The sequence below is a fragment of the Rhinolophus hipposideros genome (genome assembly GCF_964194185.1).
Source record: "Rhinolophus hipposideros genome assembly, chromosome: 25".
Lineage (NCBI taxonomy): Eukaryota > Metazoa > Chordata > Mammalia > Chiroptera > Rhinolophidae > Rhinolophus > Rhinolophus hipposideros.
The window spans coordinates 9,029,222-9,050,106 of record NC_138071.1 but is presented as its reverse complement, the minus strand read 5'-3'; the positions used below and the strand labels follow the sequence as shown (position 1 = coordinate 9,050,106).

Sequence of the window (20,885 nt, the reverse complement as noted above, 5' to 3'; positions counted from 1 at the left end):
CTTAGGGAAGATATTGACTTCACTGAGATTACCTAACAAGGCAGTGATGGAGGCAGGCCGCAAACCCTGCTTTTCTTACTCCAGAATCTGGCTCTTCTCTCCTAGACCCTCCTATCTCTTCAGTCTGATAAATCCACAAATGTGTATTAATAGTTAATAATTGGCAATCAATAACACCTCCTACCATACTTCACAACACAATATAATAAAACCGCAGAGCAGAAATTTCTGTTTTGTGGGATAAAAATACTTTCTTTTTCAGGCCATAATACATTTTTTAAAATGTATTATTAAATTTATTGGGATGACATTGGTTAGTAAAACTATGTACATTTCAAGTATACTATTCTATAATGCATCATATATATTGCATTGTGATTTGAATGACTGAGTCTTCATGGACTGGCTTATTGTCGTGGGGAAGGCAGAGCTTTGCAAAATTCCTGGATTATATGTGGGACTTCTTCCTTTTCCTCCCACTCAAAGGCATATTAGAATCAAAAGGGAGAGAGCATACCAGTATCGTAAGGAAAACCATGAATCTGTTCCACATTGTATTAAAATTTTTATAAGACTTCAGTATTTTCATTGATTAGGATCAGCTTTACAACCACCAGTAGTTCACTTGATGCCGTGATCCTGAGGGTGGTAGAGACTAAAATCAATACAGACATAGGAAAAAGAACAGAGATGAGCATGAATAAAACAGCCAGTGGTGTGAACACCAGGCTTCATCTAGTGGAAGGGTAAGAGCACTTAAGAAAAAGGGGCTAAATTTGAACACTGGGAATATTTTTTATGAAGTGAACATTGTTTTCATATGTATAATACGTTAGGGCTGCTAATGAGCTGTGTTGTACAAAGGACTAAATTAGAACATTTAAACTGTGGATTATAGGAGCGACTCACAGTTAAAGTAGAGAACAACCCTATTTCTGATTCTGTTCTAATTTTAAAAATCAAACTTAACATGTATACTTGTCTGATGTACAGTTGGTTCTGTTTCCAAGAAAGAGGCAACACAAGCAAGCTAAATCAAGTTGATGAAATACTATCAGTAAACCTCAATGCTTTAAAACACAGTTGTCATTTTTTTTTCAGAGAGAACAAAATTCTAGTAGAGAAAAATTTTGTCTAGTGGAAAAAAATTTCTAGTGGAGAAAAAAAAAACCTATTTCTTGAAAAGTTTGGGAATGCTTATAAAACGGTCAAGTTTGGTGATTCCTGGCAGTCTCCTCACTGAAAAATGATTGTGAATGAAGTGTTTTTAATTAAAGCTAAATAAGTAGATTTTTTTCATGTACTCATGCTAAATTTCCCATAAAAATAACACCTTGAATATTTGAAAAAAAATTGGCACATCTGAACTTTCAAACGTGGTATATTTGCATTTTGCTTTGCTAAAGTATGATTTTAAAGGCACAATTATGACTCTCATACAAATTTAAAATAAAGATACAATAAAGATTTCATTCAGTGCATAATTAACAAGCAAACTAGTTAGATGTTAAAATAATCCAAAGAGCATTTGAAAACTGGGTACTTTTAGGCAAAGTTAAAATAAGATTAATAGATTAGATATAAAAGTGATTAATTCCCAACAAAGATTTAAATTAGCCATTGGATTATCTTACCAGACATACATTATTTGAACATTTTCCAAAGAAAATTCTAGAAGGTAACATGTAACTTCACTGTCTGGGACTTTAATCAATAGTAAACAGTAAGTTGAACTAAGTACATTTCCTCAGATGATCCTTGAATGACCTTTGCCCCCATATAACATTTCAATGACCTGCACCCTGAGCTTTTTGCCTTATTTTTGAGTTTTGGTTGCGTTTTTTTATGACAGTTTTTAAAGTTAGTCCACAGCTATGAGATCCATTTTTGAGTCCACAGCTATAAAAATCCATTTTTATGGCTTAGGTTGCTTTTTTTTCCCTTGTGCATGTATTGAAAAACCCTTCCAAAACATTACTCCTTTTCCAAAATGAATCAAGTGATTCTATAACTGAGCATTTATGTGTTTTTCCTGGGGATGCAAACTTACTATTTTGGAATATTGTTTCAAACTAGAGAGGAATGTTAAAAGGACACCTAACAGTCTTTCTTGGGAAAATTAATTACAAATGAGGATATCTAATCACTCTGTAGTAATAAACATGCAATTTTAATATTGATAATATGTAAATTATTTGAAAAGCAATATGTGAAGTTTATATGGTGGGGGGCAGCAAAACAGGTGGCCTGAGACTCTGGGACTTCTGTGTAAAAGTGGTGCCATATGTTCCTTCCATCCTGTGAACGAACTGGTACACGTCAGTCAGAGACGTGCAAACAGTAGTGAAGGCATTGATTTTCTGGGGCATTAGGTGACTGTTTGAAAGATGCCTGCTTTAGGCTCGCATTCCCAGCCAATTCTGTACATGGTCAGTACGTTACACTGCACTCGATACTGTAAAGCTAAATAAACTCACTGCTTTCAAGAGAAAAGAGCTAAGTGCCAAGTTGTCAAAAATTAAAGAAAGAGCTAAGAGTATGAGGAAACCTTATTTGTTGTTTGTGGGGATATAAATGTGTATAGTCTTCTCTAAAGACAATTTGGCAATACTCTCTCTCAATGTCTATCTTAACATCAGTTTTTGGAATGGGCTTTTAATTGAGTGAAAGAAACAGAAATTTGGTTGTAGAGATAGAAGGATTGAATGGCAATGGTCATGTACTTCAGGAAGAAAATAGAATCTTAAAAATTAATGTTGTTACTCCTTTTTACTTAGATCTTTTATCATAAATTGGCTTTTTGCTTTAAACTTAAATTTTTCTAAACCTTTACCAAAAACTGAATATATGGCCATAAGGAATCTTGACACATCTGTGTGACATGAAGATTAACACATTTTAGAAGTATGGTCATATTGCAATTTAACACTGTAGGTTTTTAAATTTGAGTGCCTATTTATAAAAAGCATACTCTCTGAACAGTGCATATTTGTGGTATGAAAGAGAGATATTGTTAAAATGTTTGTGTCATACGAGTCAAAGCAATGTGTACTGAACATTGTTCTGATGGACCAGTTACTGAAATCATTTCAAAGCTAACAGTGGCTAGTTAAGATTCCTCTATACTAAAACATCTTACATGTATGTTTTTGGAATTTGTTTTTCCCTTAAGCAAATAGCTTATCCAAAGTAAAGTTAGTGTGAAAATGTAAATAATGTTTTTATTTTGTACATAGTGATACTCAGTGAGGTATATAAGATACCTTCAGATATAATCAAAATTGTCAAAGCCTGAGCCTGTTAAAGTCGAGAGACAAAAGTATCTGGTCGAGGTCCAACAAATTTTACTTTTGCTTGGAAACTGCAAAGTAGTCCCAAAATATTTTATAGGGAATTGATATTGATGGCAGAAGAAAACTTGCAGCCATACATTTGCTTATTACAGTTCCTTTTCTATAAAACCTTATTTTTGGTGATCTAAAAAATATGCTGCCTGACTTGTTTGAGATTTTGCTGCTATACTTTGTTGTCTAATGTTATGGTTCCCATTCTGTGAAACGTAATTTTTGGTTATCTAAATAAAGCAGAGCCCATCTTGTTGGAAAGAACCCGAAAAAATAAAAGTATCTGGTAGTTACATTACATTGAGTGTCACAATCTCTAAGAGTCAAGTAGATACATAACGTAATATTTTATACTAAACTGGAAATGTGACTTGTGTAACGTTATTTTAAAACTTAACTTTACAGGAAAGAAAGTTCCCCAAATTTATAGCAAAAGAGATGGAGACTATGTATATAGAAGAACTGCGGTCTTCAGTGAATCTGCTAATGGCCAATTTGGAAAGCCTTCCAGTTTCGAAAGGTGGTCCAGAGTTTAAACTACAAAAATTAAAACGTTCACAGAATTCTGCATTTTTGGACATAGGCGATGAGAATGAGATTCAACTGTCCAAGTCTGACGTGGTGCTGTCTTTCACCTTGGAGGTGAGTGACTGTATCCCCTGACAGCATAAATGAGGCTGCAGATCATTTTTGCTAACCTTTGTGGCAACCTTTGGAATTTAAAACCGTGTAATATATTTTGAAAAACATTAAATTATTCTTCATTGCTGGACAATTAGGTTGCGAATGCAAACTGTCGTTTAAACATAACAGCAGTATTAGGATTAAGTAATAAAATAGTAAAAGTTTTGAGGCAAGTTTCCTTTGTGTCGTCTTAGGCTGGTGTGAGCTTATTCTTTAAGTAAGCACCTGAACACTCTTGGGTAGAAGTAGGATTTAAACATATAACTATTCTCTGTAATTTGGGAACTCATTTCAGGCTTTTGGTTAGCTTTGTTTTTATCTACTTCACCTATGAGACTATCATTCTAGAATCAAATCACATAAGCCAGCTGTCCTGTGCAATATTGGGCACATATAGATGATGAGAAGTAGAGAATACTTCCAGAGAATACTTTCCAGAACGTTCAGTTTCATTATAGGTACAATACATATTATGAAGAACAGGAATAAATGTTATGCCTTTAAAATTGTGTCCCCTGAGCCTTCAGAGTTTCAACCCTGTCACACAAATCACTAGAAACCAGATATTGATACTATTACTACGGCAACCTGTAGTCTTGATCCCATGTCTTCTTTGTTAATCTCTGAATATGGGCTAATCCACGTATGTGTCTATGGGTTTATGTACAATATACATACACCAGAGCAATATCAAGCTGAAATTTATAAATCTCTCAAAAATTATATTAAAACTTGTAGCTCCTTTGTTACATTTTCTCTCTGCTGGTTCCCAGCACTGCTATTTGAGTTTGCTGATTGACAAAGAAAAGGACCCTGGAGTTTTAGAAGGTATAGTTTTAAATTTCTTTCTCGATACTTCTTACAGTAGCTTGCTTAGTTTATGGCAGAAAAAACAAATGTCTGCGTTTGGTCTTTTTTCCTCCACTCATTCATCTCTAAATTTAAGCTTGGGGATAAAACTACCGCCCCTCACTTTCTTAACTTCCAGGATAATGATTTCTGTGTCATTTAACAGATTAAATTTAGTGTGAGAACGGAAATCTGAGGTTTTCCTATGACTCAAGGCTCAGTTCTGGGATTATCTAGTGACTTGGCCACGTGGGTTTGCCACCTACTTGGTTTCTTCTCAATCCCTTTAGCCTCTTAAGGATGTTTAATTTGAAACTACATCATATCTTACATGTGGAATTTCTTCATCATTCCTGCCTCAGGTTTCCTAGTGACTAAAACGGAAAGTGCCAATTCTCCCCCACCCCCCTTTTTTAAAGGTTTTTGTATGAAACAAAATCAATTATTTAATGACAGTATAACTTTTTCTACGAGACTTTGACATTTAAATTCATTAATGATAAAATAATTTGTCAAGGAAATTATTTTTGTAATGATTAAATCTGCCACCACCTCTATAAACATTCAGAACTGAAAACAGTTCAAAACCTTTTCTCTTTTCTGTTTAGAAATCTTAAACAATTGTACAGAGTTTCTTATGAATTCTATCTCCTGTTTTGTAAACAAAAATGACTGTCATGATTTAGGGTTAAAGTGAAACTGTGGACTGCTCTTCTTTACTTTATGGCCAGTGTGTTAAACAGGACTCAGCTAACAGGTTCGGTTAACGGTAAAATGGGCTTGAGAGGAGAATAGGAGTTATAACTCTACTTTGTGTGCATATTTATAAAATTATTTTGACATCCTTTATTGCTGTCTCCGTATGAGGCACAATACGGGCCTGTTCCCTGGTGTCCACAGTGTTTTAAGTAGGAGCTAGGTGTCCATAAACAAACTGAAGTCACGTGATGTGCAGACTACACAGTGCTCCTTTGTAGGACCCGTGAGAGAACAGACCAGGCTGTCCTCTCCTCCAGGGCCTGGACCTCAGCCTGGCGAAACGGAATACTTATCCCAGCCCATTCTCCATGCCTTGCTCTCAGACCCCAGATTTCAGCCTCAGAAAACCCTGCAAGGCAAGCAGTTAATCCCGAGAAGTGTCTCACACATCATCAGTCAGGCTTATGGTCCAGAATTGGTCCAGTGGAGAAAGGAGTCCTTTTTAAGAACTGAAGTCTGAGTCTAAAGAATAGTATAGATTTGAAAAACTGCTCCAATTTTATCTTTTCTTTAAAATTGATACCCACTTTCCCCTTCTCCCACCACACCCTATTCTCTTACCTGGCTTAATTTTTGCCACAGCTGTTATCACCTGACAGATAATTCAGATGTTTTTTATGTTTATTCATTATTTGACTTTTTCTAATTAGAATGTAAGCGGCAGGAAGATAAGGTCTTTTTAGTTTTTCTCTGTTTTAGTTTTGTTTACTGAAGCATCACAAGAGCCTAAAACATGCCTAGCACTCAGTTGGCTTGGTAAATACTTACTGAATTAAGAACTTGGATGGTATCAGAAAGCATCAGTTAGCCACACAAGATGACTTCACGTCTCTTCATTTGTGAAGCCTTCAGAGAGAATAATAAAGCAAGAGCTACACTGACCCACAAAACACTAAGCCATACAGTGGTTTATTAAAATTAAATATTCAAGTGAAGCTCGGATAACAAAGGTTCATCTATGAAGTTTGAATCTGTATGTTGTAATGGGGGGCGGGTCAGTGGCCTGAATGTAGTTGAGGGCAGCGTGGTATTCAGAAGCACGCGGTCTAGTTTCATATTTTGTATATGCCTCCTTTTTTTTTTTTTTTTTTTTTTTTTGCTTCTAGGATAAATTTGTCTATTTTGTCCTTATCACATGAGTCACAAAGAGATTGGGGAAGAGAAGATGCAACATCAAGTGTTTTTGTTTTCTGTATTTCCAGTGTCAAGTTTTGCTGAGAACTGGTTTGAAATAGTTACCTAAACTTGGATTAGTGTGATGGTGCAGGGGGTGCTTGGCTCTCTCGATCATGAATGATTGAGCTTGGCTGTGGGGTTTTTGTTCCTTTTGGCAACCACAGCTGTAGAATTATTTTGTTTTGTTTATATGTATGGATTCATAACAGAAGTTGCATCTTTTGCAAGTAAGGGTAAAATACCCCCTGCACAGGTGGGGGTATTGTTCTGAGGAGAGGAATGGTTTCACAAGCTCTATGTTTTAGGAGGCCCTGTTTACAGTAGCTTGTCACACAGGTGACAGAAACAGTGTCACACAGATGCTGCCTTTCTTCTGTCTTGCTACTATTAATCACACTACCGAAAGATACAGTGCAAACAGCCCTGTTGCCAAAGATGAACCAATGCCATCAAGATTTCTAGACTTACTTTCTGGGATACTGTTCTGTTGTTTCAGACATTTTAAGTGACCATCAGAAAATTTTCTCATCGAGTTAAAAAGGCATTAGAGTCATGGTGGTAAATCCATATATTTCAGTTGTCTCTGCTTCTGGTTCATTTGGTTTGTATAAGGTTTTAACAAGTTTCAGTATTACTAATAACAGATTTGATTTATTAAATATGCATGGTTCTTTTGCTTATTTTTCTTAAATAAGATTTAGTATTTCACCCCAACTTCCTTGAGCATTAGAGAAGCTGTGGACGATAATATCTGTTAATTCTGCATTAATTCTCTTAATCTGTTTTCAGTTAAGTCCTTATTGTTATTCGTATGTTGCTATGCATTTCAGTGTGGAAAAACGACAAAGGCCATGGTTGAGGAAGGAAAATGGTTCTGAATTTGACCTTTATTTTTCACTGATCAGTTTCCCATATATTTTTATGAAAAGATAAAATAAAAGCAATATGCGTTTGTATTTATAAACGTAACACTTCTGTTGTACCAGAGCCGAAGAAACAACAGTTCTTTTAAGATGGTTTGTTTCTTTGAGGACTTTGGCCTACAAGTCATATCACAACTATATGAAAAGCATAATGACTAATAATGGATTAAATGATCAATAAGGGATATAGATAATATTTAGGTGAATATTTTGGTAGCTACATAGCATGAATGCTGTTAATCTTGTTTATGCAAATGTAACTTGCGAGCAGTAAGGAAATGAATATACATATATAAAAACATACCATTGAATATATTTTATAAATTACAATTTGAGAATTTAGAGAACTTCATGATTCAAATTTTGGTGGAAAAAACTATGGCAAATAATATGCATACTTTATAAATCTTTTAAGATTGACAGCTTTTATAAAAACAAAGAAAGAACACTTGAAACCCTGTTTCCCTTTCAGGAGTTATAAATACATAAGTTCCAGGTAATATCAGTCTTTTCACTCTTGTCCAGTGTACTGCGTTAAATTAGAACATGCCTTTAATGAATGGAAAAATTGTCTCTTCTTTGTCAATTAGTGTTAAGATGTTATGTGGCAAATTATATTTTTCATATTATTTTGATAAGATATAAAATGGCTTTAAGGAAAAATTCTTTTATAAATACTTTTATAAATTGTTTTTTAAATAGCTAAAATTTAATAGTTTAAGTTTCAGAATTTTTTTTTTTGTAAATAGTGATCTAAAATAAGTGAAAATAGATCATTTCTGATACTATCACATATTGACAGCAATGAATTGGTGTGAGGGTGGCAGTGTCTGCCAGTAATAAATGCTGTAGCACTTTATGTGAAGCCCAATGTGGACTCCTTTTACCATGTGCACTGAATTTTCGTTTGTAATTTTGTTTTACCTCATAAAGACTTGCCATAATTGCCTAAGGATCTGAGTATGAATCTCACTTAAGTCACTAAGGATTATATTTAGAGACTTTAGTTTAATACCTGGCAGGAAATGCCTCATCAGACACCAAACTTGCTGAATGTGGCTTTTACTATACCTAACATGAACAGAGGAGGATTCTAAAGTAGATAAAATACCATTTATGTTCCCAGATAATTTTATCCATTGGCCTGTCCAGTTATAGTTCATGCTGCTGCCTCTCCATATGGCTAAAAGCTGTCAACTTGAAATATCATTTAAACTTGTTCTTATCTTTAGATTGTCATAATGGAAGTGCAAGGTTTGAAGTCAGTCGCTCCCAATCGAATTGTTTACTGTACAATGGAAGTGGAAGGAGGAGAAAAACTGCAGACAGACCAGGCAGAAGCCTCCAGACCACAGTAAGCCAGTTGGAAAAAAATGTTTGTTTGTTTGTTTTCCCTCCTAGAGAAGCATGCTTTATTTATTTGCAGAGTTATATGGGTTGACACTCTAAATTGGTTACTTGGTGAGCTTTGTCTCAACTGTGTTAGAATCAGTATGTGCATTTCTGGATAATAATGTTATCGTTAGGACTGTAGCAGAATCTCTGTGTAGGGCAGACAGAAAATCAAACATGCAAATGTGAAGCCAGTTAATAGGCGCTAATATGTAAGTCACTTATAAGCATAGAATGTGTTTTTAGCACATGTTATCTGAAAGGAAGTGCTTGGTCGTACTTCAGTTATTAGAATTGTAACCAATAGCTTTTCCATGTCTATATGTTACAGCTGTGTGGTGATGTCCGGTAGGTATCGGGATTCTGCGCAGTGACTTGGCTTGAGTTAGAGAACCCGTTAAAGACTCCCATGCAGTAGTCAGAGATGAAAAAGCTGTTCTTTGCTGGCACTTTCATGTTTCAAATTCTGGGAATGAGTTTAATTCAGTTTGGGAGATGTTCTCTTGAGCTGATTTAAATTTGGGAAACTTGAATCTCTGGTAGAAATAAGGAGAAAGGCCTGAGGAATTCAAATGAAACTTGGCCTGGCCTTCATTTGTACACCGCCTGTAGCAAGAACTTAGTTTTTCTTCTTCCATTTAAACTTCATCCAGAATTTCTTGCAGGACTTAGAGGATTTACGATTTTTGCCTTATCGCAACATAGATATGTGGCCTGTTCATTCCGGAAACTTCTTTTGAGGTCCTGGGTAGGCACTGAAGGTGAAGATGAACAAGAAACTTTCCTTTTCTTTAGGGCAGGCTCAGTCTATGGGGAAAGCGTACCAGGAGAAGTGTGCACAGAGGACTAGGGGATTGAGAAGAAGCAAGTGGTAACTTCTCGCCCCCTGCAAGTCTGCCCTTGACCTGGCTCAGTACCTCTCGGAGGTCACCTTGTCCATTTCTTCCCCTGGCCCACTACTGTTCAGTTACCCTGAACTTCATGCAGTTTCTCAACTACATCAGCCCTTTTTCATCATTAAACTCGCTTTTCCCTTAGCCTACAGTCATCTTCCCTTTTATCTTGGTCTGGCTGGATCCCTGGTATTAAGAGTCTTAACTTGAACATCACTCCCTGAGAACAACAGGAAGCAGGTATTTTCTGGATCCTCACTTTTTAATTTTTAGACAAATGTGTCTCTCATCTGTTTATCTTGAATTGTGTTTCCCCTTGAGAAAAGGGCTGAGAATTGTCCTATTTCATTTAATATCCTGGTATCTAGCAGGCACTCAGTCAGAATTTATCAACTCAGCTGCTTGAATGTATTTTTATGACAGTCATAGTAAATATTTAAGTGTGTGGTATTTACTCCTGTAGCCATATATAGAGTTGATTGACAGTGACACAATGAAGTGAAAATACTGAGGATAAACAGCTCTTTGAAGAGGTGAAAACCTCTCAAGAGAAGCCCGTGAGACAGAGAAGGAAATTCTGCCAATTCTGGGCATATGGAGTCAAGGGGGAGGTTTGGTGTGTGTGTGTTTCAAAGATCACCTATTTTAGTATAGTCGTATTTATTAGTTATTCACAGAGTTGTGCAACCATAGTCAATTTTAGAACATATTCATCCCCTCAAACAGAAACTCTGCACCTTTTCCTTATCAACCTCAAATCACCCCTGCCCTAAGCAACGACTCATTGACTTTCCATCTCTATACATTTGCCTATGCTGGACATTTTACATAAATGGAATCATATAATATGTGCTCTTTTGAGACTGGCTATATTTACTTAGCATAATGTTTTCAAGATTCTTCCATCTTGTAGCATATATCAGGACTTAATTTCTTTTTATGGACAAATAATATTCCATTGTATGTATATACCACATTTTGTTTCTCCATGCATCTAGGATATGACACTTGGGCTGTTTCCACTTTTTGGCTACTGTGAATAATGCTGCAAATTAAAGTTGGCTTACAAATATCTGTTTGACTACCTGTTTTCAACTCTTTGGGGTGTATACCTAGCAGTAGAATTGCTGGGTCATATAATAATTCTGTTTAGCTTTTTGAGGATCCATCAAGATGCTTTTCACCTTTTTACTTTCACACCAGGCTTGTATGTCTGAGACCTCACATTTCTTCACATTCTCATTAATGCTTGTTATTTGACTTCAAAAATGTAGATAGATAAGTAGATAGGTAGATAGACGTAGATAGATAGATAGATAGGTATATAGATAGATAGATAGATAGATAGATAGATAGATAGATAGATAGATAGATAGATTGATTGATATTGACGAGTCTCCATCCTAGGGTGAAGTGGTATCTTGTGGTTTTGATTTGCATTTTCCTAATGACTAACGATGTGGGGCATCTTTACATATGCTGTATTAGCCATTTGTATTGTTTTCATTAGAGAAATACCTATTTAGGTTTTTTGTCCATTTTTTAAATGAGCTGTTCGTCTTTCCATTGTTAAGTTATAAGAGCTGTTTACGTACTCTAGGTGCTAGACCCTTATCACGTATATGATTTTCAAATGTTTTCTGAGGGTCTTGTTACTTTCTTGGTATACTGTCCTTTGAAGCACAGAGGTTTAAAATTTTGATTAATTCCAATTTATATATTTTTTCTTTGTTGCATGTGCTTTTGGTATCATAGCTAAGAATCCAGTGCCAAATCCAAGGTCACAAAGATTTATCCCTATGTTTTCTCCTAAGATTTTCATAGTTTTAGCTCTTACATTTAGGTATTGATTCACTTTTAATTAATTTCTGTATGTAATCTGATGTAAGGGTCCAACTTTCTTCTTTTGTGTGTGACAGTCAGTTGTCCCCACACCATTTATTGAAGAAACTATTCCTTTCCCATTAAATGTTCTTGGTACCCTTTGCAAATCAATAAACCATAGATACATGGGCTTATTTCTGGACTCTCAAGTATATTCCGTTGATATATATCTATCCTTATGCCAGTATCACATTATCTTGATTCCCATTGCTTTATTTTCAGTTTTAAAATCAAGAGTGTGAGTCTTCCAACTATGTTCTTTTTTAAATTTATTTTTCAATTACAGTTGACATCAGTATTTTTCATTATTAGTTTCAGGTGTGCAGCATAGTTCAGACATTTGTATAATTTACAAAGTTATTCCCCCAATTTAGTCTGGTACCCACCTGGAACTCCACATAGTTATTACAGTACTATTGACTGTATTTCCTATGCTTTACTTTACATCTCCATGACTATTTTGTAACTACCAATTTGTACTTCTTAATTCATTTACCTTTTTCACCCAGCTCCCTAAACCCCATCCCATCTGGTAACCATCAGTTTGTTCTCTGTATCTGTGAATCTGTTTCTGTTTCGTTTGTTCATTCACTCTGTTCTTTAGATTCCACATATAAGTGAAATCATGCTTTGTTTTTCTCTGACTTATTTCACTTAGCATAATGTCCTCTAGGTCTGTTTATGTTGATGCAAATGGTAAGATTTCATTCTTTTTTACGGACAAGTAATATTCCCATGTATACATGTACCACCTCTTCTTTATCCAATTGTCTATTGATGGGTATTTAGGTTGCTTCCATATCTCCGCTATTGTAAATAACTCTGCAGTGAACATAGGGGTGCATATACCTTTTTTAATTTGTATTTTGGATTTCTTTGGATAAATAACCAGAAATGGAATTCCTGGGTCATAAGATAGTTCTATGTTCAATTTTGTGAGGAATCTCCATACTGGTTTCCTTAGTGGCTGCACCAATTTGCAATTCCACCAACAGTGCACGAGAGTTCCCTTTTCTCCACATCCTCTCCAACACTTGTTTGTTCTTTTATTGATGATAGCCATTCTGACAGGTGTTAGGTGATATCTCGTTGTGGTTTTAATTTGCATTTCTCTGATGATTAGTGATATTGAACATCTTTTCATATGTCTATTCAATTCCACTGTCCATTTTTAATCAAATTGTTCATTTTTTTTGGTGTTGAATTGTATGAGTTCTTTATAAATTTTGGGTATTAATCTCTTATCAAATGTATCATTGCTAAATATCTTCTCCCATTTAGTATGGTGTCTTTTTGTTTTACTGATGGTTTCCTTTACTTTACAAAAACTTTTCCACTTGATGTAGTTCCATTTGTTTATTTTTCCTTTTGTTTCCTTTGCCTGAGGAGATAGATCAGAAAAAATATTAAGAGCAATGTCAAAGAGTTTACTGCCTATGTTTTTGTCTAGGAGTTTTATAGTTTTGGGTCTTACATTTAACTCTTTAATCCATTTTGAGTTTATTCTTGTATATGGTGATCCAGTTTCTTTTTTTTTTTCATCTATCTGTCTAGTTTTCCGAACACCATTTGTTGAATAAAGTCTTTACCCCATTTAATATTCTCGCCTCCTCTGTCATACATTAATTGATCTAATAGGTGTGGGTTTATTTCTGAGCTCTCTATTCTGTTCCATTGATCTATGTATCTATTTTTATGCCAGTACTATGCTGTTTTGATTACTTTAACCTTGTATTAGTTTGGTATCAGGTAGTGTTTGGTAATAGTATAGTTTGGTATCAGGTAACATGACACCTTTAACTGTGTTCTGCTTTCTCAAGATTACTGTGGCTATTTGTGGTCTTTTCTGGTTCCATATAAATTTTAGGATTACTTGTTCTAGTTCTGTGAAAAACGCCATTGGTATTTTGATAGAGATTGTAGTAAATATATAACTTGCTTTGGATAATATGGGCATTTTAATGATGTTAATTCTTTTTATCCATGAGGACAGTATATGCTTCCATTTATTCATATCTTCAATTTTTTGCTTCAGTGTCTTATAATTTTCTCAGTACAGATCCATTACCTCTTTGGTTAAATTTATTCCCGGGTGTTTTTTTTTTTTTTGGACGCAATTTTAAATGATATTGTTTTCTTAATTTCTCTTCGTGGTAGTTCACTATTGGTGTATAAAAATACAACCACCTTCTGATTATTAATTTTGTGTTCTGCTTTACTGAATTCATTTATCAGTTCTAGTAGATTTTTTGTTGGAATCTTTAGGGTTCTCGCTATATAAAATCATGTCATCAGCAAATAATGACAGTTTTACTTCCAGTACTATAGTGAATAAAAGTAGTGAAATCAGGCATCCTTTTCTTGTTCTTGATCTTAAAGAAAGCACTTGTAGCTTTTTCTCATTGAGTATGATGTTAGTTGTGGGTTTGTCATATATGACCTTTATTATGTTGAGATATGTTCCCTCTATTCCCACTTTACTAAGAGTTTTTATCATAAATGGATGTTGGGTTTTGTCAAACACTTTTTATGCATCTATTGATATGATCACATGACTTTCATCCTTCATTTTGTTTATGTGGTGTACCACATTAATTGATTTATGGATATTGAACCAACCTTGCATTCCAGGAATAAATTGCATTTGATTGTGGTGTATGATCTTTTTAATGTATTGCTGAATTCAGTTTGCTGTAATTTTTTTTGAGGATTTTTGCATCTGTGTTCATCAGGGATATCAGCCTACAGTATTCTTTTTTTTGTAATGTCTTTGTCTGGTTTTGGAGTAAGGGTATTGGTAGCCTTATAAAATGAGCTTAGGAGCCTTCCCCCCTTATCAGTTTTTAAAACTTTGAGAAGTTAAAAGTTTGAGAAGAAATAGGTGTTAATTATTCTTTGAATGTTTCATATAATTCACCTGCGAAGCCATCAAGTTCAGGACTTCTGTTGGTTGGGAGTTTTTGATTACTGATTTGATTTTCTTATTAGTAACAGGTCTGTTCAGGTTCTCTGTTTCTTCTTGATTCAGCCTTGGAAGATTGTATGTTTCCAGGAATTTATACATTTCTTCCAAATTGTCCAATTTGTTGACATATAGTTGTTCATAGTGTTTTTTTCTTTTTTTAATAATATAGTATATTAACTGTAACATAGTATTTTCTTATTATCCTTTATATTTATGTGGTATCAGTTATCAACTTCTCCTCTTTCATTTCTGATTTTATTTATTTGGGTCCTCTCTCTTTTTTCTTGACGAGTCTTCTTAAAGGTTTATGAAGTTTGTTTATCTTTTCAAAGAACCAGCTCTTGGTTTCATTGATCTTTCGTATTGTTTTTTAGATTCATTTCATTTATTTCCATTCTGATCTTTATTATTTCCTTCCTTTTGCTCACATTGGGCTTAGTTTGTTTTTCTTTTTCTAGTTTCTTTAGGTGTAAGATTAGATTGTTTATTTGATATTTTTCTTGTTTCTTGAAGTAGGCTTGTACTGCTGAGAATTTCCCTCTTAGGACTGCTTTCACTGGGTCCCATAGATTTGGGGTCATTGTGTTTTCATGTGTCTCAAGGTATCTTTTGATTTGTTCCTTGATCTAATTGTTAACCCATTCATTGTTTAGTAGCATGTTATTTAGTCTCCATGTGTTTGTTTGTTTTCCAGTTTTGTTCTTGTCATGGATTTCTAGTTTCATGCCATTGTTGTCAGAGAAGGTACTTGATATGATTTCAGTCTTCTTAAATTTATTGAGATTTGTTTTGTGGCCTAACATGTGGTCCATCTTGGAAATGTTTCATGTGCACTTGAGAAGAATATATATTCTGTTGCTTTGGGATGAAATGCTCTAAAAATATCATTTAAATCCATCTTGGCTAATGTGTCATTTAAGGCCACTGTTTCCTTGTTGATTTTATGTTTGGAAGAACTACCCAATGATGTCAAGGTGGGTGTCAAAATTTTCTGCTATGACTCTATTACTGTTGATTACATCCTATGTCTATTTCCTTCACCAGGTTAAGGAAGTTTTCTATCATTTCTTCAAATTTTCAGTTCCTTATTCTCCCTCTTTTCTTTCTGATACTCCTGTGATTTGAGTGTTGGTATGCTTGATATTGTCCCAGAGGCCCCTTAAACTATCCTCACTTTCTCAGATTCTTTTTTATTTTTTTATTTTTCCTGTCCTGCTTGGGTGTTTTCTGCTACCTTCTCTTCCAAATTGCTGATTCTAGCCTCTGCTTCATTAGATCTACTGTTGATTCCCAATAATCTATTCTTCATTTCAGTTATTGTAGTCTTCATTTCTGACTGATACTATTTTTATGTTTTCTATTTTATTTTTATATTTCCTGTCTCTTTGTTGGTGTTCTCACTCAGATCATTGAACATCCTCATAACCAGTGTTTTGAACTCTACATCTGGTAGATTGCTTATCTCCATTTTGTTTAGTTCTTTTTCTGGAGCTTTGTTCTGTTTTTCATTTGGGACATGTTTCTTTGTCTCCTCATTTTGGCTTCCTCTCTGCATTTGTTTCTATGTATTATGTATATCTTCTACATTTCCCAGTCTTGGCATTTTGGCCTTATGTAGTAGGTGTCCTCTGGAGCCCCAAAGCACAGTCTCCCTGATCACCTGAGCCAGGTGCTCCAGGCATGTCTCTTGTGTGGGTTGTGTGTACCCTCTTATTGTAGTTTAGCCTTGATTGCTGTTTGAACTTCAGTGGGTGATATTGACCCTCAGGCTGACTGGCTATGAGTATTGACCATGACCACAGCATATGAGACGCTGTGCAGGGGCTGCCCCATGGAGTGGGATTTTTCTCAGTGGGCTCTGGTGCCTGCTGAAACTACCCTTTCTGTGTGCCACTTGTGGGGCTAATCGGGTGATGGTCTGTTATGGTCTGAAGCTGGCCACCAGTTTGTTGGTTCTGGGTCCCCTTGACAAGGTCTCCAGTGCTGGCCAAGACCAGCCGCTGCCTGTTACCTGGCTGGGGCTACCTGGGAAGTGCTACAACGTGATGCACTTTTGTTGCTGCCTGTGCTGGACCTGGAGGCATGTGGGAGAGGCCACATTAGGAACCTAGACCATCTGCCACAAGTACCAGGCCTGGGGCAGCTCAGCAAAAGGTCCAGGGCACCCCAAGACCTGCCACTGCCTGTTGGCTGCCCATGATGCCCAGCCCCTGAGCCTCAAACAGTATGCAAGTTGGGGGAGGTGGTATCTCAGGGAGTCACCTGGGTGGGTGGGGCAAGGGGTGTTAATGTAGAATCAGATTTGGCCATGTGGGGAGGGGCCTCAACACAGGAAAGATGGGGCTCACCTGCCGCCTGCATGGGAGGAGGGCTCCCACACAGAAACAGTGGTGGCTGTCCCTCCAGCCCTCACCATGGACCCACACAACTCAGTCTCTCCCTGTATGTCTCTAGCACTTCCCAAGTCGATGTCCCTCTGCCAGAGCCTTGGCCTAGGAGCAAGAGAGTCTGAGTGCAGGGATTTAAGAGGGTGCTAGGATTTCCAGCAGCCTTCCATGTCACCCAGAGGGATGAAATCCTCGTTGATTTTCCCAGCCAGATATTGTGAGGGCTCCTGTTTCTGCCACTGTGCTCCCAGCTGGGGAGCCGTGGTGGGACTGGGACCTCCTCACTTCTCTGGAGGAACCTCTGTAGCTGAGATATACTTTCCGATTTTCAACCATCATGTGTGGGTGTGGGGTCAGCCCATTTCTCAGTTTCTCATCTCTGCCCCTCCTACCAGTCTTGATGTGGCTTCTTTATATTCCTAGTTATAGGTCTTCTGTTCAGCCAAACTTCAGATGGCTCTCCAGGTTGATGGTTCTATAATTTAGTTTTAATTTTCAGAGCTGCTGCTAACCAGCCACTGCCACCCTTGGGAAGGGAACCCACTTATTGACTATGTTCTTCTTTTTAAAGATTAGTTTGGCTCAATAATCCTCTTTGGCTTCATGCTCTGCCTTCTGGACACACTGAAGCAATGGTTCCCACCTATGTGGGGTTTGTGCCAAGATGGCTCTACCAGATGAGATCTGTGCCCCTGCAGCTACAGGTAGCTTTTTCCTGGAGTGTTGGAATTAAGGTGGTGTCTCTGAATTTCTAGCTCTGTTGGACAGAGGTCCTGTGTTTTGCAACCGAGGTGGAGCCAGCCCTCCTCTGACCTCTGACCCTTGCACTGTGGGCCTGTGCTGGGAGTGGCAGCCTTGATGGTCTCTGACCTGCAGGGTCATTCTTTCCTTGTCTTGAAGAATAAAATGTGTTCAGAGCTGAATCTAGGGTTCAGTCATATATGGTCTTTCAGCCATATATAGTTTTTCAGCCTTCTTTCATTTTTTCCTGTCTCTATTTTCTTCAGTTCAAACTGGCAGCATTCCCACTGAGATGTTGGTTAGGTCTGTGGTTCATACCCGTAATAGTCTTCAACATTTAACTTAGAAATTTCCTCATCTAAATCTCCAATTGCATGTTGACACGTGCAACCTTTCACAAAACGCTAGAATATAAACACAATTCAGCCAGGTTTTTTACCACTTGATAATAAGGGTTGCTTTTCTTCCAGTTTTCAATAACATGTTTTTCCTTTCCAAGACAGACCTTATCAAAATGGCTTTTACTGTTCATATTTCTACCAGTATGCAATGCATGATTATTTATGTTTTCTTGTAGAATTGCCTTTGATAATACCTTCATGGCAATACTGCCTTTTTCCAGCATGCAACTCAAAGTTCTTCCAGCTTATACCCATTATTCAGTTCCAAATCTGCTTTCACATTTTTAGGTATTTGTTATAGTAGCACCCCACTTCTCAGTTCTGGCTGCTACAGTAAAAATATCATAGACTGGATGGCTTAAACAACAAATGTTTATTTCTTATACCTCTAGAGACTGGAAATCTGAGGTCAGGGTCTGGCATCATTGGGTTCTGGATGAGGGCTCTTATCCTGGTTTTCAGATGGCTTCCATCTTGTTATATCCTCACATAGAGGAGAGACACATCTGATGTCTTTCATCCCCTTATAAGGACACCAGTCTCATCATTGGCCCTTTGCCCCCATGACCTCATACAAACTCAGTTACCCCCCAAAGGTCCCACCTCCAAATACCATCACACTGGGATTGGGGCCTTAACGTATGTATTTGGGAGGGGGGTGTGCAAACACTACCCTACTGGTACTTCATGAGATCTTGAGAGAGTACAAAGTCCTAAGAATGTCAATGCCATGTTATTTTCTACAGAATCATTTTAAAAGTTTTATTGAGATGTATTTTATATACCATAAACTTATTTCATTGCAATGTAGATGAATTTTAGTAAATTTATACACTTGTGCCTCTGTCATCACAATTCAGTTTTAAAACATATCACTTCAAAAATTTCCTTCATGCCCATTTGCAACCTATTCCTGCTTCCCAGTTCCAGTAAAGTACTCATGCTTTCTAGCTCTATAATTTTATTTTTTCTGGGCATTTTTACATAAATGAAATCATCCAATATGTAGTCTTCTGTATCTGGCCTGTTTGACTTAGCATAATTTCTACCAAATCTATAATTGATACTTAATATTTAGTCAATCAAATTAACTTTTATAGAAATAGTTATTTTAATAGTAACTTTTTTCACAAATAGTAAAAGTTTCCATAGGATGGTTCTTATTTAATTTCTAATATACTCATAATTTACTCATAAGGACATTGTGATGGTAGGGAGCCTGTATGGGGACAGTTTAAATGACTTAAAATACTTGAAAGTTAGAAAACATTGTAGTAAGTCTCCTGTACTCTTTATTACTCTTACCACAAGAAAATTTAGCTAAAATATCTGTGTTTCCTCGTGAACACTGAGTTAACTTTTAAAATGAATCAAAAGATTTATATTTACCATTGTATCCCAGGGCAGATTACCTGAAAAATGTATCTCCTGAATGCTGACCAACTGCAGTTTTTTAGCAGTATGATTACTTTTATCTTGAACTCATCTTGCACAACAGGAAAGAGATTCAGCTACTCTATCATCATAGTGAATTATGCCCCAGACACGTTTCCTAAATTTGATTGCTTCGACAGTTTGTGTTTGGTGGAGATCAATTCATCCTTCTGTCTGATACTAATTAAAGTGCCTTATTTAGTCCATATTTCCAATAAGCTTATTCACGATTCCTAGGCATCGCCTATTTCATTCTTGTAACTCAGATTTCCTGCCAGCAATTAGGTAGAAACAGCATGTGAGATTGGTACATAACTTAGAATATGGAAACAGGGGTCTCAGAAAGGTGGTGTTTAAGGACAAGTCTGATTTGTAAAGAGTGATAATGAGGAAATCTATTTGTGTTCATTTTGATTTTAGTTTTTAATATAGGGAAGGGAAATGAAAAGCTGTATTTTTCAGTTATGGAAAAAACTTATTTATGGATTTTTCAGTTATTGTTTCATCGTCTCTCAGTCAACCATGAAAGGTTTTGTTCTCTGTGACTGAGGTACAGAAGAATTGTTGCTATACTTTTATAGTTTTCTACCATTTCCAGCCATTTCATTATTTCAGTTTTAGGCCCTACCCTTCATAACACAGTGTGAAAGGAAATAGAGGGATAGTAAGAAGAAGGACAAGCTGAAGACAGAAGGGGGCAGTTTGTTATGATCATGTCGTAGTTACATCTCCTGATGTGTAGTGATCTTTAAAACACTTTTCTTACAGATAATGAGCACCTTGAGTGCCTAAAACCGCTAGAGCTAATCATACCCTATGAAGCAACAAGATAGATCTTGGTACTCGGGAAATAAATAAAATAAAATAAAAATACACCAGGGACTCGGGCAGGGGAAATGGGGAGTTGCTATTCAATGGGTATAAAGTTTCAGATATGCCAGATGAATAAGTTCTAGAAATCTGCTGACAGCAAAACGTCTGTAGTTAAACGGCACAATATTATGCGCTCAAAAATGTTAAGAGGGTAGGTCTCATGGTAAGTGTTCTTACCAC

General features: G+C 36.3%; 1 protein-coding gene across 8 annotated transcripts in view; it reads left to right on the top strand.

Annotated features, from left to right (window-relative positions):
* CADPS2 (calcium dependent secretion activator 2) overlaps window positions 1-20,885 on the top strand; it is a 491,293-nt gene that overhangs the window by 188,189 nt on the left and 282,219 nt on the right. For all 8 annotated transcript variants that reach the window (XR_013992602.1, XR_013992603.1, XM_081038675.1 and 5 more), the window contains exons 5-6: window positions 3,750-3,986; window positions 8,968-9,089. Coding sequence is in view for 6 of the 8 variants with exons in the window: in XM_081038675.1 (XP_080894801.1) it covers window positions 3,750-3,986; window positions 8,968-9,089 (359 nt within the window). In the remaining 2 variants the exon portion in view is untranslated. The remainder of the gene's footprint in view (window positions 1-3,749; window positions 3,987-8,967; window positions 9,090-20,885) is intronic.